Consider the following 17,456-nt stretch of genomic DNA (forward strand, 5'->3'; position numbering starts at 1 on the left):
TATCTTTTGATGATTGTTTACAGCGGCATGTGTCGACGATGTTTTGTAGCGCTTCCTCAGGTGTTTCTGATAGATGTCACATAGGGAAGTCGACAGCGCTTGATGATGTCTGCCAGGCAAAATGGTGGCAATAAAGCAGCAGTGGCTCTTACAAGCCTGCATGATGTTACTTTCATTAATCCAACTCACAGGAGCAAAATAGGAGGATGAGTGAGATGGAGAGAGAGTGTGTGTGAGAGATAGAGAGAGAGAGAAATAGAGACAGAGTTGGAGAATGTGTGTTGGTCTCTGATGAGTTATGCAGTCTGTTCCATTGCTTTAATTAGTCCCGCTGGAATGGATCCCCACCACGAGCATTGTCAGCCTCCTCTTTATATCCCCACACTGTTTTTTGGCATGCATGTTTGTATGCATTCTCGTTAAAAGTGGACTGACATCTTTTGACTTCCCAAAGGTCTGAGAAAAAAACCAGACGAATTAGATTTACATTTAAGTTGTATCCATTCTCTCAAAATATCCCACAATGTTGATCACAGCAGTAATGAAAACAAGGGTGTCAAAATGTGGAGTTACGTTTTCCGTCGTAGGGCCGTTACGACAGTGAATAGAAGTTTAACTCATTCACTGCCAGACAATGTGCAAAAATGTGTCCACTCCAGTGCCAGGGTTATTGTAATTTTCCCTCAAATTCCAGGACCCACAGATTATTGAGTTTTAGGGTGTCTCCCGCTGTCACGAGTGCAACGTGGTGTGGTGGACCCCAAAAATGCAGACAGGAGGGAGAAAAGAGGGTGTATTTGACAAATTGTGTAAAGTAAATTTAGCAGGGAACAAAATCTCAAACAACAGTCGTCAGAATAAAATGGTCCAAAATAGAAAACGAAACCATAAATAAAACATGACAAGACGAAACAAACCTGACAGGGTGAAACAAACGACCTGACGCTGAGTGGTCATGCCGTGGGCCATTTTAACTGCCAGTGATTATAATGACCAAAACCTGTGCAGCTGCAGGCAGGGCCCAACATTGCAACTCGTTGGTCGCAAAAGGGAAGTTGACACCCGCCTAGTGCCCCAAGATGGCTCCAGCACCCCCTGCGACCCTGTGAGGATTAAGCAGTACGGATAATTTATTTATTATAGTATATATGCTTGTCTGTGACTGTAAAGCGTCAATGGGAGCTTTGAAATAAAATGTATTATTATTACAATGGATGGATGGATCAATGGCTTGATGGATGGATGGATAAGCACTGTTTCTTGGTTAAGTCTATATTTAATTTTTCCAGTGTTCTAGAGTCCCGTCTAGTTCAAAATGTTTGTAATTCAAATTTTATTCAATACGCATGCAATTTTTGCAATGGATTTATGTGTACAGTATTTCCTTTGAACCAATTTGATGGAATGGCCCCCGATGCCTTTCCTTTGTCTACCTCCAGTAGTTTTGAATAACGACGTGGCAATATCAACAAGTTCACAGTAATCAAATAATTTTCCAGCGCTGACGAAAGAAGTTTGTTTCTTTAGTGTTTGCACATTTTTTTTTCCACATTGTTGGAAATGAACAAAATGCTTTGGCCACTTGGCATCATGGCTCAACACCTTTACAGAAACATTTGCCACTTTCTGTATGCTTCTTTTGAGTACAGACCCTCCCCAATTTACGAACGAGATACGTTCCGAATGGTCGTTCTTAAGGTGAATTTGTTCGTAAGTTGCTTCAGTGCTATATTTTACATGCAATTTATGTATAAGGTATAAGTATGTTTAATGTTTATGGTTAAGGCTTGTACAAATAACCTGTATTGGTTTGTACTGAAAAATAAGCATTTAATAAAATATATGCTCTATAAAGATATGTACATGTACAACTGGATATATATATATATATATATATATATATATATATATATATATATATATATATATATATATATATATATATATATATATATATATATATATATATATACACACAGTAAAGTCTCGTTATATCGATATCGGATATATCGATAGTCCTGGTTATATCGATACCATTTCTATGCACGCACGGAGAAAATTACATGCAAACAGGGTCGGATATATCGATAGTCCCGGTTATATCGATATTTTTTCGGACTCCCTTGAATATCGATATAACGAGACTTTACTGTATATATATATATGTGTGTGTGTGTGTATGTACTGTTGTTCGTAACTTGAAAGTTCGTAAGTAGGGGAGTGTCTGTACTGTACATACAGTGTAAGAGATGCAACCTCTCCTCCATCATAGCGGCTAGGATGATTCAGTGTGAAAACATTTCCTCTACGTAAAATATGATTGGTTTATTTAATTTGGAATCATAGGCTTTTTTTGTACTGCTTGTGTATTCTTCAGCCGTCATCTATACTTCTTTGAAGGTGTCAGACGTTTAGCTCCTCACCCGAAAAGCTTCGTCAGCTAACTAAAATTGTGCTGGTAGCTCTGGCTCTCTATATATATATATATATATATATATATATATATATATATATATATATATATATATATATATATATATATATATATATATATATATATATATATATATATATATATATATGCCTAGTGGACAGAGGTGGCGGTGCCAGACCTCTGGTTTGATAGGTCCCTGCTCTAAGGTTGGGGGGAGCTGTGAACAACTTCCTGAAGAAGTAATCAGATTAGCTTCAAAGACACCTTCAAAGAAGTACATATGACGACTGAAGAATCCTTTTCATCCTTTTCATCGATGGACCACTCCTGTACGACTGAGAGCTTACATAGTACTGCTTGTGTTGTCTCTGAGAAGGCAATAAAATGGGTTTGGTTTGAGTTGATGGAGCACTTCATTTAGCAGATGCCAGCCAGCTATTTGCAGCCATTCACATTTATAGACACACACACACACACACTCACACACACACATAGGGCGAGAAAAAGGAGCACAACAGAATCTAGCTCATCTCCGCTTTTGATGTTGACCGGGTGCTCCACTTGCCTGCAAACACGGGAAATGAAAGAATGATTTCCACAACATCCCTTTAGCCTTCACCCTCTATCTCCTTGTTTCCATCTCCTCATCTTAACATTGTCATTCAGTCGTATCGACCTTGTGAACGTTGTAGCAGAGAACAATATTTTTCCATGTTGTTTTTTTTTTCATTTCGCTGAGATGAGTTGCCCTGGTATGCTTCACCATTTTCTTCCAGCACTTCATGTTTTATGCATGTGTGCTTTACAAAGGCATAAAAGTAGAAGGGAGTTCACCTACATTTATCACAATTTGATCTCACCGCATTGGTCTATGTCTCTGATTAAGTATGCATGTAACCCCCCGCCCCCTCCTCTTTTCTGGCAGAATGCGGGAACGAGGCCCTTGTATGTGCGGAGTCGGAGTGTGGAGTCTACTGCTGTCACTTTGTCTGGCCTCCCTCACTCATGCACACAGGAGTCACACAGGTAGGATGGCTTGTGTTCCAAGTACAGGTGTCAAACTGTAGCTCTTGTGCGCCAGTGTTTTGTCTCGCTTAGATTGATGTTGCCCTCCACCAAAAAGCCAAAAAGCTCATCAGCAAGATCTTCATGTGCCAGACAACGATCCCGATCATTTAAATCGGGTGTGTTGGAGGAGTGACTAACTTTCAGCAGAAAATACCTGGACCAGCATTGATGCTTATTTTTTAAATTTAGAAGTCCTTCACGACATTTCAAGCCAGATGGCTTTTGGACATAGGCCACCGTTGATTGGCTTAGCGTTCACAAATCAAACAAAACTACAATCTCGCTTGAGTTGCCCAACACGGCATAATTCAAATTGACAATCGACCATAAATTGCGATGGCATACACCACAGAACACAACACCACACCAAATCACGTTCCGTCATTTAATACAACACCGCATTATTCAAATTGGTTTTGGTCATTTATGATAACGGTGAAAAGAGACAAGACAAAAATTAGCAAAGACTTTTCAAAAGCAATTCACTTTTGTTACATCGCTTCTCAGCCAGGTGAGCTTTCAAGAGCCTTTGCTCTGAAGCGATTGTCACCACCTTACGTTGATTAAATGTGTAAAATTAATAGAATACGTTGAGACAGGTCAAAATAATTCACATGACCATATTTGGACATAGGGAGGTTTTTGCCCAAAAATATCAAAAACCTTTAATCTTGTGTCCTCCACGGGTTTGAATTTGCATTCAATGTTGCGAAAAGATGCACATTTTTAAAGCTAAATCCACTGTAGATCTGATTCTGTACTAAAGTGCCTGTTCAGCCTGTATGCATCTCACATTTTCCCTGCCAATGTTTACAATACGGGTATTCAAGCAGTTAGCACGCCGACTTCACAGTGCAGAGGTCGTGAGTTCAAGACCTGGTCCGGCTTCCCTTGGACCCTCTGGTTTCCTCCCACATTCCAAAAACATGTATGGCAGGCTGATTCAACACTCTAAATTGTCCCTAGGTGTGAGTGTGAGAGTGAATGGTTTGTTTCTCTCTATGTGCCCTGCGATTGGCTGGCAACCAATTCAGGGTGTCCCCCACCTAGTGCCCGAAGACGGCTGGGACAGGCTCCAGCACCCCCTGCAAGCCTAATGAGGATAAGGTGGTCTGGAAAACGGATGGATGAATGTTTGCAATACACAAAAATGATCAATGAATATTTCTGTGAGGACATAGGGTTGGCAGTCACGGTATCTGACTTGAATTATTTAGCTTTTTTGTAATTGTAAAAAAAATGCTTAAACAATAAATGCAGTTGGTCTACAAGTTTAAAACTGCCAGGCTCATGCAAGCCAATGAAAAAAAAAACCACTTTGTGCGTCTTCTCTGCAGAACAGCCGGTGCCACGCACAGTTCCACTGTCACTATGCAATTGATTTTATCTATATTTAAAAATTGAACCTGCTAAGGTCCCATAATACTTGTCGGTATTCAAAATGACGTATGAGGCTTTTGAGGCATCTTTCCAAGAAGCACCATCTTAAAATGGGCCAGTAACGGGACATGAGTAACCCCAACAAAACGGGTCTTCAATTATGGAAGTGACACTGTGTCGCGGGAAGGATGAGTCTCCAAAACGCTGGTAGCTTGTGACTGACACTGAGCAATGAGCCTTCACTTTTTTGAAATCCTTCCTTGCATGATATCAGTCTCGTATGAGCCAAGCGACTGAGTCACAAGTCTAATTGAGCCCGGAGGCCTATTACTCTTCTCTACTTTATGTCTCATGTGGGGACTGGATATCATTGTCCCCCGGGTCCATCGTGATCACCTGTGTCCTGCTAAAAATGACCTTTTGTTGTGTGTCTTTCCCATATGTTTCAATGATAGGAATTCTGTGTGCGGTTGGAGCAATGATTTAGCTTGAAAGGTGCCGACACAGCGCAAGATGCTAGCAAATTCAGTAAGCACTTGACCATCACACACAAAATAAAAAGGCAGTTGGCTACTCCTCCCCGCCCCGTCCCACATACACTAGGGGGGGATTTAGCATATGGACTCCTTGCAGTCTGATTCTCCCCGCAGACAAAAAGTTGTTTGGTCTCACTCCTTTTAATCCATAAATAGAAGGAGTTTCAGTCAATGAAAACGTGGAAGGAGTTGCTTTTAACCGGAAGATTCACTATTCCATGCACAGGTACACCAGAAATTATGTAAGTAATGTCATAAAACACAATGTTTGTAGTCTATACCGCAGGTGTCAAAATCAAGGCTAAATCTGGCCCTCCACTTCATTTTATTCGGCCCGCGAAAGCAAATGAAACTTGGTAAATTCCATGGTCAGAATCATCTTTATTGCCAAGTATGTAGAACACACGGTAGAACACGCTGCACTAGTATCACCATTAAAAAATTGCAAAGAGGCATTATAAAGTTATATTTGGGTTACTGTTTATAAAGTTAATGGCTTGTGGGAAGAAGCTGTTTAAATGTATGCTGGATTTTGTGTGCATGGATCGGTAGCGCCTGCCTAAGGGGAGTAGCTGGAAAAGGTGGTGGGCAGGGTGCGGAGGTTCCAGTAGGATTTTCTGCGCCCTTTTTTCGAGCCAAAATTTAAAATTGTTCCATGTAAACCCCAATAACAGTCGTTATTTTTACTTTAAATTTGAAAACCAGTTATTCATTAATTTGTTGTGCACTCTGTATGTAGTATGTGGAAGAGATTCTAATGGCTTCACCAAATTCATAACGGCCCCTAAGAGGAAACCATAAGTACAATGTGGCCTGCGGCAAAATATGAGTTTGACACCCTTGCTTTACACTGTATTTCCATTGCTTGGTTGGCATGGGGGGATCGCTTACCTATGACCCGGAAAGGTATTTTTCACCTCTTCTGTGCATTTTAATGCATTTCTTGATTCTGCACTATGTACAGTCTTGTTTATAGAACGGTTTTTGCACATCTACATTTGCACAGTATACAGTTGACATTTTTATTTTGTTATGCTTAGAATATCTTGTTTTCTATCCTTTCACTCCCACCCCAACCCCATCCCTCTTCAATTGCTGCTGTGGACTGCAAATTTCCCCATTGCGGGACGAATAAAGGTATTCTGATTCTGATTCTGATTTAATTGGCTCAAAATCCCTCTGCTGTGACATTGTGCATCTGCAAGTTAAATTAGAATCAGAATAAGAATCCTATTTGGCCAAAGTATGTAGAACACTCAAGGAATTTGTCTCTGGTAGAACACGCTGCACTATTATCATCATACAAAAAGACAAATCAGTATGGAGGACACTAATAAAGGCTAATCTAATCTAATCTAATCCCTTAATGTAAAATGTACCTCTAAGGGAACAACTGTGAGATAATGGCTAGGGGTCAGAAACTGTTTAAATGTCTGCTGTATTTGGTGCGCATGGATTGGTAGAGCCTGCTGGAAAAGGTGGTGGGCAAGGTGCGGAGAGTCCAGTAGGAATGTTTCTCTCCTGAAAAATGAGTGGCTGAAATTGGTAGCATTACATGGTGAGGTACTTAATTCTGGATGAAATTGGCGGTCAGACCTCGACTCTGGCTAGAAAGTAAAACCAATCTTACATCTTTTACATCTGCATTATGTTAATTAAGGTGAATAATTCCCTCCCACCCCTTCAAACTAATGTTTTTTTATATAAAAAAAACTCTATTTAAGAAACAAAAGGCCCAAATGGCACCTGCAGACAAAAAGTGCTGTCAGGCTTGCTTACTTTTACTGTGAGTCCGTGCATGGAGGTTTGATCTCCTTGTGCGTTTGTTGCAAACACCACAATTTCTCCTGAAAATGGCATTTGAAGATTGCTCCTCATGGGCAACAAACCCAAAAACCAAAGCAGACCCAAAACAACATCTGACCGAAATGACTAATAAGCATTGACACCATCACCAGAGGAGGAACCCAGAGTGTTATTTAAGCAGGCTTTACTGTATGTTTCGTTTGACCTTCGATGATTGAAAGTGATGGCTGGCAAATGTTAAGCTCTGCCTTTGGCTTTCGTGTGGTGATCAGGCTATGCACAGGCTGCCCTTCATGTGAATTGCTTGTCTTTGTTGTGTTTAATTGTCACAACCGCTCAATGCACTTGTTTCTCCACACACATTGAGGTTTCACCTCCACAGAGCGGGTGAGTAGAGCAGGGCCAGATTGTTATTATTTTTATTCAAACATTTTATTGGAGTTTATGTCAACCAATGTGCAAAAAGCTATAAGCCTGCGTTCTATGGTACAAAAGATGACCTTCGATGTTCTCCAGCTTCTAGTTACACTGGGTAGAGTATAGAAATGTTCTCTTGAAAGGACAACCGACACCTCTGGACAAGTTGTGTCCATAATTTGTAAAATCACTTCAAATTACTTCTACTGAGCTTCTACTTTACAAAGATTCCACCGCATATAGTTATATTTTACCTTTTAAGACTCGCGCTGAGTATTCAGGAAGTCTTGTTTTCGAGTTGATGACGATGCCGATGACGTCACGTCTGGAACGCCCCTGACTGAGAAAGCTACACACAATGCATTTTGGGTACTTTGTTTGGTCTGAAAACTTTGAGTTGATGGCGAAATTAGAAGGAAAACACATAAATAACGTGATGGGGAATCGTTGTGTGTTGCACCGAGACTACTATTTCATACGAGGTGACACTAATTCCCAGCATACAAATCAGCCTATTCCCAACGGAGCTTTGGCGCCATCTTGTACATTTTCTAGGACGCTACATTTCATCCAGATGCCTCAAAATGACACGGAATTACTTCGTTAATCGATCGCAAACATGTATGCTTTCCTCTTCAGAACTATTTGAATCATATTCATAACTGGATGATGAACAAGAAAGCATCTCCTCCGAATCTGAAGCCATTGTTTTGATTCTAGAGCAAGGCAAGACGTATTGGTGTGACGTCACGAACAAGGGGGTGCGACTTTCTGAAACTGAAACTCAGGTGTAAACACAGGAAGTATCCATTGAATTGAAGCAGAAGGTTACAAAAATGACTAATTTACTGACTCAGATCATTTTGAAGTAGTTTTGGGAGACTTGAAGTCATTTTTATTGGTGTTTTTCATTTGAATAAAAATACCAGCCTGCACGTTTTGGGTATTTTAGATGCTATAAAACGTTTTGCTGATGTCAGTTTCGGATTTAGCTCATCACTAACGCCGCGGTCAATATCGTAGTTGGTTGTGTGAATGCGTGCCATGTCTCTGTATTCCTTTTAGGGTGTACCCCTTATGCTGCTGACATACACTCCATGCTCGTGAGCCTCGTGATGAGAAATGATTCAGGTGATGGATGGATGAATGGCCGATTGTCACTGAGGATTAACAGCATCCATTTATAGCTTCGCGTACGGACGGGAACAAATGTCATCAGTTCATCACCGAAGACCGTCCCTGAGGTCACTCCACGTCTGATGCTCCATCATCAGAATGTGCTTACGTTGCATTTTGCACACAACATGAGCACCTTATTGCTCTTGATTTTTTTATGGACAGCGAGAAAGGCAATGACAAAATAGATGTGTTCAGTGTAATTACACAAAAAGTCACTTAACACTTTTTTGAGTGTGCTGACATCCAGCCACCACAAGATGGAGCATTTCTTTGAAGTAGGAGTCAGCCGGAGAACCTTGAGAAAACCCAGAGTCACGGGATCAAAGCCTCTCAATATTCGAACTTAGAACCACTCAACTCTGCGGCAGATGCCAAACGACTGTACAGTGCAGCTGAGACTTGAAGCAGTTAGAGCAGTGGTTCTTAAACTGGGTTTGATCGAACCCTAGGGGTTCGATATTGGGTCTCTGGGGTTTGGCGGAACCTCTGCCGCAGAGGTCCACCCCTCAGTCTAGTCTGCAGTTAGTGGGCACAGTCATCGAAAGAAGAGTTTGGTGAATGATCATATGAAATCGGTGGGATTCGGTGCCTTCAGCTTGATTGAGAACCCCTGAGATAGAGGTTGAATATCTGAGATGTCAAATTTGGGCCTCTGCTCATTCTTGTCAGAACAGCTTGACCTGGACTTGCAGAAGGATGATGATCTGATCACTTTCCCACATGCTGTGGGCTCATTTATTCAAACCCCCCAATCTCCGTATTACATCTGTGATGATGGGCCACAAAAACCTGCATTTCATCTCACAGGCACCACTTCAAGGTAACTCCAACTGCAGAGACAAAGTTTATGGGAAGATGAGACATTCTCACATCAGGTAAATCAGTGAGCAACATCGCCTGGCAAGCGCACATGGAGGAAGCAACACATGCACACAGACCCACACATATTCGATCGTCAAACAGGCTCTCTAATGTGATGTTTGGAGACAGGTTGTCTGCCTTCTTAAGAAGCTGCTCCTCACTTAAGATACACTTTTCCCACGCCATGACTCCCGCGACTCCATATGGCTTGATAAAAAATTCACACTGAAAATAAAAAATGAGAAAGTTTCAAGCTGACAAACACACAAGCACTTAAAAATATTTCCACTAGATTTACTGGTCCAAACAAGAGGCACTTACTCAGTAATTTTTCCTAATATTGAGCCACTGTCCGAAAAGGACTCCTGTGACTGCAGCTGACTGTGGAATTGCAACCAACCCCTTCATCTTTATGTAAGGTTGGAACAGATTAGCGGCATTTCCATTCATCACAATGGGCAGGTCTGATTTTAGATGCCAGTGAAAGTACCACTGCTCAATTTGGAATTGTCATATGTACCAATTTGCGTTTTAGTCTGCGGAACCATCTCTCCACTCATCACTAAAACTCATGTTATCGCACATTATTGTGCTTATTTATTTTATTTTTTTATTGCCCCGGGATCCTACAAAACCCTGGCCAGTAAGGTATTGAGGTGATACATGGGGATTGGTACAAACACATTTGTATCTGGAGTAGTAGTAATTTTAACCTGGTTTATTAGCGAAGGTTACCAATGTACATGTTAAAATTTCTGCAGCATTTTCAGGGTAATATTGTAAGAAGAGTTTGCCAGGAGATTGGATTTGGATTGGATTAGCCTTTATTAGTCTCGCAGTGGAGACATTTACATTTCACAGCAGCAAAGTGATGAAAATAAGAGGAAATGAAAGGAAGAAGTATAAAAACAAAATACAGGGTCTGCTGAAAAGGCAGCCACTCTCGTGGCACCATCTTGAAGTCAAAACAACAACAAACTAAATAAATAATGTGACTCAACACAAAAGACACAAACAGTCATTCAATATTAAGCATTTTTGCACCCTCTTTGTCTATGAAGCAGTTTTAGATGAAAGAGGAGAGGATCAAAGTATCCTTTTCACTAGTGGATCAGGGACGTCATGGTGAAATGTGCACGTCTGCTACAAGCTAAATGTTGAAAGCCAAAAACGAAGCTCTAACATCCTTTGATGAAAAGAGACTGTCTCCGATCTCCCGTCCCACGTAAATCCGTTTCAATTCCAAGCCACGACAATTCCACATATGTTCTGTGGTGGCATTCCTTTCTTCTCATCGCGGGCTCTTCAAGCCATGCATCCATCGAGCCGCAGACAGTCCAACAGCGCCGACCTTACCGCTGAACATAGCGGAAAATACTGCCCATGACAGGTGCAAAAAAAGCACAACAAGTTGCATTTTTCAGAAGGCTCAATATTGGCTCATAGTCTGAGTCTTGCCTTAACCAACTCATTCATATTCACATTGGTACACTTCACATTTCAAGCGTGTCTGCGTTTGTCAACTCCTGACAACAGCTTGCACTTGAAGTTCAGTTGAAGTTCATGTATTTTTTTTGGTGATTCCACATCATCTCTTTCAATTATTTACTGGTTATGGCCACTTTTGCAGAGCAAAAATAAGGCATCGGGCTCCCTGTGTATTGTCGGGTATTTAGACCTGCACTCCATGAAGGCAGAACAGCTTAATTCATTACTGTGCTCACATGTAAAATGAATCCCAAGCGGAAAAACAAGGCAGCTGAACAGCCTCAAGTGAGACAGGCCGTGCGGGTGTTAATGTGCGATGACTTGGACACCAACAAAAGCCAAACAGCACCATTTCGCAGACATCGAATGTGTTTGATGCAAAACTGCTAAAAGTGCTCATCGACTTGCAACGGTGGAACAATGACGTGGCAAAAAACAAATGAAGCGCACACGAGGTTGATGGCTTCTGATGCCTGACAGGAAAATCATCAAACATGCTCAATTTTTCCAATGTCCCCTTAGGGAAAATTTGCCTTTTTTTTCTCGTTTTCCCCCTGGCATCGAAATGAAATATTGATTATGCGGGGAACTTTGGGGCACTGCATGCAATCGTAGATTCGACCAAATACAGTATATGGAACTACCCAGAGCCATCTATCAAGTAGGATTGTTGTTTTTCCCTTCGGCTCAGTTTTTAATGCAGTCTTCCTTTTATCTGGCCAGAAAATATATGTCATAATAGACACCATACACTGTAGAACCTATAAACTCACTCACTGCCATTCCCGAATGTATTCGATAATTGAAAAAGCATGACGTGGAACGCCATTCCCGAATTTGTTCGGGTTTTGGTTTTTCTTGGACGGGGTTGCATTTTAAGCTTCAGTCAGACCTCTGGCAATGTTTTTCCCTCCCACGAGGCATTTGCCTTTTGTCCAGTCGCCCCCATTTCAAGCTCAGATAGCTCCAGACCCATATAACTTAGGAATTAACTTTTTTTTTCTGAGGAAAGAAGAGATTCTAAGAGAAACTTACAAAAACCTTGGCACTGGAGTGGACACATTTTTGCACATCATCTGGCTTTGAATGAGTGAAAGACGTCACTATATCCTGTGGAACATCTAATTTAATATACAGATATCTAATAATAAGCACAATGAAATAATGAAATAATATACAGTGGTACTGCACTAATTTACAATTTTACAAATACAATTAAAATTATGCATGTTTTTTAACTTATTTACATGTATATGTATTTTTAGAAATTAATAGAGCACAGGTATAAAAGCCAAGGCCCGGGGGCCAAATCTGGCCCGCCACATCATTTTATTTGCGAAAGCAAATCAAACTTGTTAAATTCCATGATGATGAAGTCCGAAGATGAATTTCAAATTGTCAAATCACAATAACAGTCATTGTTTTTTACTTCAAATTTAAAAACTAGTTATTCATTAATTTTTTTGTCCACTCTACATGTAATGTTAAACATTCTAATGGCTTCCCCAAATTCATAACAACCCCCCGAGAGGAAACTACAATGTGGCCCACGGCAAAATATGAGTTTGACACCCTTGTAATAGAGAATGCCTGTCAAATGTGATTGAGGGTGCCGGGCATACTGGATCTCAGCAGGGGTTGGACTCTGATTGGATTTTATCTGATGTAGATGGAAGTATTGTTTTAAATGTTTATATTATTGATGCTGATGACAATGAGAAGCAAGCGCGAGGCCTGTGGTTGGCCATCTTGGTGTTTACTGTAAAATATATATATATTTTGCTGCCATCTGCAAACATCTTGGCTGTCTTGCAATTGCCACTTACTTCATTTGCCCATATTGAAAAATTGTAGAGCCAAAAATTCATCGCCGTGCCACCGCCAGACAGCATGCCAAGTTTCATGACAGTATAAACTCCATTCTCAGGATGTGGAATAAACTTGTCTCACGCCTGCAAGGCCAACTGCCTGCTTGCTAAATTAATAAAGTGGGACTTTAGAATACAGCCCAAATGGCTTCTTTCTGCTGAGCTGTTCATCTACGTGGTGCAAATAATGATCTCTGAAAGTGGAAAGGTGGTGAACTTTGCTCAGAGGCTTGGTGATTCGTGGCTTGCACTTGAACAACTAAGCTGACAGAACCAAAGCAGCCTGTGAGGACCTGACTCACTGTATGAGGCCAGCTCGTGTTTCGGGTCTTTCTGGGTGTACGAAGCGAGCAAAGGTGCAATGACGCACCTCTTGAATCAGTCCATTAACTTAAGACGTTGATTGAGAACGCTCCTTTGATACCTGTACACAGCAATGTCTCAAAAGACAATTTCAGTGGAGGGAAGGAAACCCAAAAAGAAGACCTTATCGTGTCTTCTTTTGTCTTTGACAGTTTTAATTATTGTGCGCTGCAATGACAAGAACTGTTGTCTTTTATGTTGAACTGGAAGAGGAACTGTTTCAAAGCAAGCATGACAGCATGGTGATGATTGCTCAAAAGAGCTTCAAAATGATATGCCATTCTCTCCAAATGTCCCCTTTTCCCTGCCGCTTATCTTTTCAGTCGTGCTCCATTTCTCGACTTTTGCCTTCTAATTCGCAGTACTTCTAGCCTGCTCTTTCCAACTTTTGCTTTATTTCACAGCCATTAAAGCAGGAAATTTCAATCAGGTTGCACAGCGTGAATTCCTGCCGGGGCAGGGATTCAGAGGGAACTTTTTTTTTCCTTCAATGCGGCAACGCTTTCTTTTCTCCTCTACTCCTCCATATCATCTGCCTTTTTTCATACCCAAACGCAACATTGCCGCTTTGTTGTTGATGAGTCCAGTCTTATTTCATCCTCCAGAGATATTTGCCTTGTGGGTGCTGCAGTGCTGTTTATTCTTACGGGTTTCCTCACTGTTCACCTTCGTTGGACCATAATATACAAGAATATGTTTCAGTTTGTGCTTTGGCATCACGATAACTTTCATATGAAAACCACTGTATTCATGAAAAAAAACTGTGTGGAATTTTCCGGGGCTGCGTGGGTTTTCTCCGGGTCCTCCGATTGCCTTCGACATTCCAAAAACATGCATGGAAAGGTAATTGAACACTCCATATTGTCCCAAGGTGTGAATGTGAGCGTGAATGTGTCACGTTTTGCAAGGTGGTTGTGGTGGACCCCAAAAATGCAGGCAGGAGGGAGCAGTAGTGTGTATTTGACAAATTGTATTAAATAAAGTCAGCAGGAACTAAATCTCAAACAACAGTCATCATAACAGAAATGTCCAAAGTAGTAAACAAAACAATGAGTAAAACATGACAAGAACAAACAAACCCGACATGGTGAAACAAGGGTCGTGCAAGGAGTCCTTTTAACTGCCACTGATTACAACAACCAACACCTGTGCAGCTGCAGGCGGGGCCCTACGGTGCCAGCCATTAGCCGCAAACCAAAACTTGACAAAATGGTTGTTTGTTTATATTACGCTGCATGTGCAACATACATCACAGATGAAAATTATTTCCTCAGTAGAAGAAGGAGGTGCTGCGGGTGCCCGCAAAATACATGTTGTCAGAGAAACAAAATGTATGTATGTATGGATGGATGGATGGATAGATAGATGGATGGGTGGAAGGATGGATGGATGGATGGATTTGCCTTTATTAGTCTTGCAGTGGAGAAATTTATATTTCACAGCAGCAAAGTGATGAAAGGAATGAAAGTACAAAAACAAAATACATGAGCTGCTGGAAAGGCAGCCACTCTCGCGGTGCCGTCTTGAAGTCAAAAGAACAAAAAAAACTAAATAACAAATACGTAATATGACAACACAAAGACAATATGACAACACAAAGACACAGAGAGTCATTCATTCTTGCGCACTTTCTGTACCCTTTTTGTTACATGAAGCAGTTCTAGATGAAAGAGGAGAGGATCAAAGCGTCTTTCCACCAGTGGATCAGGGACATCATGGTGGAATGTATACGTCGGCTACAAGCTAAATGCAAATTATGCAAATTATATTTCCTGACAATCACCCACCTCCCTCCAAAAACAAAATAAAACTAGTGTGGCGCTCACACGGCAGCGGGGAAAATTGTATTTTAGTTTTGTAAGCAGAAGAACAAGCTTACATTTTCTCTCGTCATACAATGACGGGTGATAACAAGTCATTCGTCAATGTGTCATGCACAATCAGATAACAGCAAACTAATAGCCTACTTCCCAATAATGAAATATTGAAAACAAAGAAATAATTGACAAAAACGTGCATGTACACACTATTAAATTCTAGGTGTAGCAAAGCATGCTGGGTGCCCAACCGATTTTGTTCGGTGTTTACATTGTTTTTGCAATCATATCACAGCATGAGGCTTTCCCCCTTTAGCTGATTTTCCGCCACGCTCCCTTGTCCTTACAATGTTTTGGTCCTGCCCTCTCATGAGATGCTGCTAATGACCAGATGCCTTACAATTCACCCAAATATTTGGATGACCAGGTCATATTCAGCAGTGCATGGATTACCATTATCTCCATTTATTTTAAAAGATCCCCAAAATGATTATCGGTATCCCCTTTAATTACATTTATCAATCCCATCAGTTGCCTTGACTAGATGTTGAATGGCTTTTCTCTGTAGTTCTCCCACAAGTGCTTAAAGCAGTGAATAATGAATGAGACACATCCTTATCCTATATACAAAGTAAGGGCCCAATCTGTGTGAGTTGGAAACGTGGCCACACAGAGCCTTCCATTACAAGGGGAACCTTTACAAATGTCGGAATGTCGTGCTCATGCAACTTTAACGAAGCACTCCGGTTCCAAAATAGTCGTTGGTGCTGCAAACATTCAAAAACTAGACTTTCAAACACAATGACCATCTCATCATCAGCACATGGGTTTTAACTGGATGGCAGATGTTGCACGCAGCCTGAGTTCAAGACAATTCAGTGGTGTCTTTAGATTATTCTTTCATTTGTGTCATAAACACACTTGATCTCAAATGAAATGACAATTTAAATTAAAAGAAATAACATTAAATTGATTCAGTTAGCAAAACAACAAACCTTTTTGTATCTGTTATGAATAACTATGTATCGCAGTGGCAGACCGTCAAGGGCTACAAAACCTTCTCTGCTTGCCTGAAATTATCAGAATCACGGACTGATGTTACTTATATTATGTCCATGAATTCTTATTAAACAATTCCAAATTGTCTTTCAGTTTCCTTTTATTACTTTTCCGCTGTTTCGCTGCTTCCAGAGGTGTGTTTTCGTGTTTAATCATTTAACCAATCACATCTAAGCCATAATTTGTTACCAGGGTCAGAAATCTACCTGAACACCTTCACAATCAGTTCTGCGGCCCCTGTCGCATCAAATGTGTCGATGAAACTGCTGCTTTAACCAATCAGAGTCGGAGTTGGCAACCCAAAAGAGGTACCAACACCTTCAATCATAGTTTGCGAAAACGTATCTGTTCACTAGCTGCAAGTGATAAGCGCATACTGGCCAGACCTAGCACACTTTATCGGTAGCGAGCTGCATAAGCAAATATTTTGTGTTGAGCCATTTTGTCAACCCACAATGCTTGAAGGAGGAGAAGAAATGGATTTGGTTGCAGATTTGCTGTTACAGCTATTTTCAAGACAGGCTTTTCAAGACAAAAAATGGACATCATTAAGAAAGGTCAGTCCGTTATTTCCTGGCTAATGGTATCGTCTAGTGTACTTGCAGTAACCACGCTTTTTTCAGTCTGGATTGATTCAGACGTAGCACTACTGAAGGCCTGGCGATGAAATCCACAGCCTGCCACTGATGTATAGTTGTAAATTATATAGAAAGCATACACTAATGACACTTGTGAATGTAAAGAATTCAACAAATTTCGCCATGTTTTGCTTTAGTTCAATGGACAGCGGTGCTTTTCCTGGTACGCCCCATTTGGCCACCGGGAGAGTTGTGTAATGCAGACGTATCGACAATCAAAGTGTTTGACAAACTGACTCAGTAAACTGCGGTAATCATCATTGTTCACAGCGGTTAAAATATAAATGCCTGTAAATATGGTATGTTGACCCTTGTTGCTTCACCATTTGTGTTTATGTGGATCCTGAGCCTCAACATCAAAACACTCTTTGTCAATGGGACCTTTCATTATATGTCGGCATCACACTTCAAACTGTATGGTATCTTGAAATTTGATGTTAAATTGACAGTCACAGATCTCGTGTGCACGTATGTCGGATTTTTGAAAGTCTTGCAAGTAATGGCGCCCGTCTTGAAGAGAACGCAAGCCAATTACTGTGCCT

At 40.9% G+C, this 17,456-nt stretch overlaps 1 protein-coding gene across 1 annotated transcript in view; it reads left to right on the top strand.

The window, feature by feature from the left end:
* LOC148902880 (chemokine-like protein TAFA-2) overlaps positions 1 to 17,456 on the top strand; it is a 64,781-nt gene that overhangs the window by 25,308 nt on the left and 22,017 nt on the right. Inside the window, exon 2 of the mRNA XM_089020345.1 lies at positions 3,360 to 3,460. Coding sequence (XP_088876471.1) covers positions 3,361 to 3,460 — 100 coding nt within the window. The 5' untranslated portion in view covers position 3,360. The remainder of the gene's footprint in view (positions 1 to 3,359; positions 3,461 to 17,456) is intronic.

This window comes from Hippocampus bargibanti, linkage group LG01 (genome assembly GCF_051943395.1).
Source record: "Hippocampus bargibanti isolate YZ-2025 linkage group LG01, ASM5194339v1, whole genome shotgun sequence".
NCBI classification, from domain to species: Eukaryota; Metazoa; Chordata; class Actinopteri; order Syngnathiformes; family Syngnathidae; genus Hippocampus; species Hippocampus bargibanti.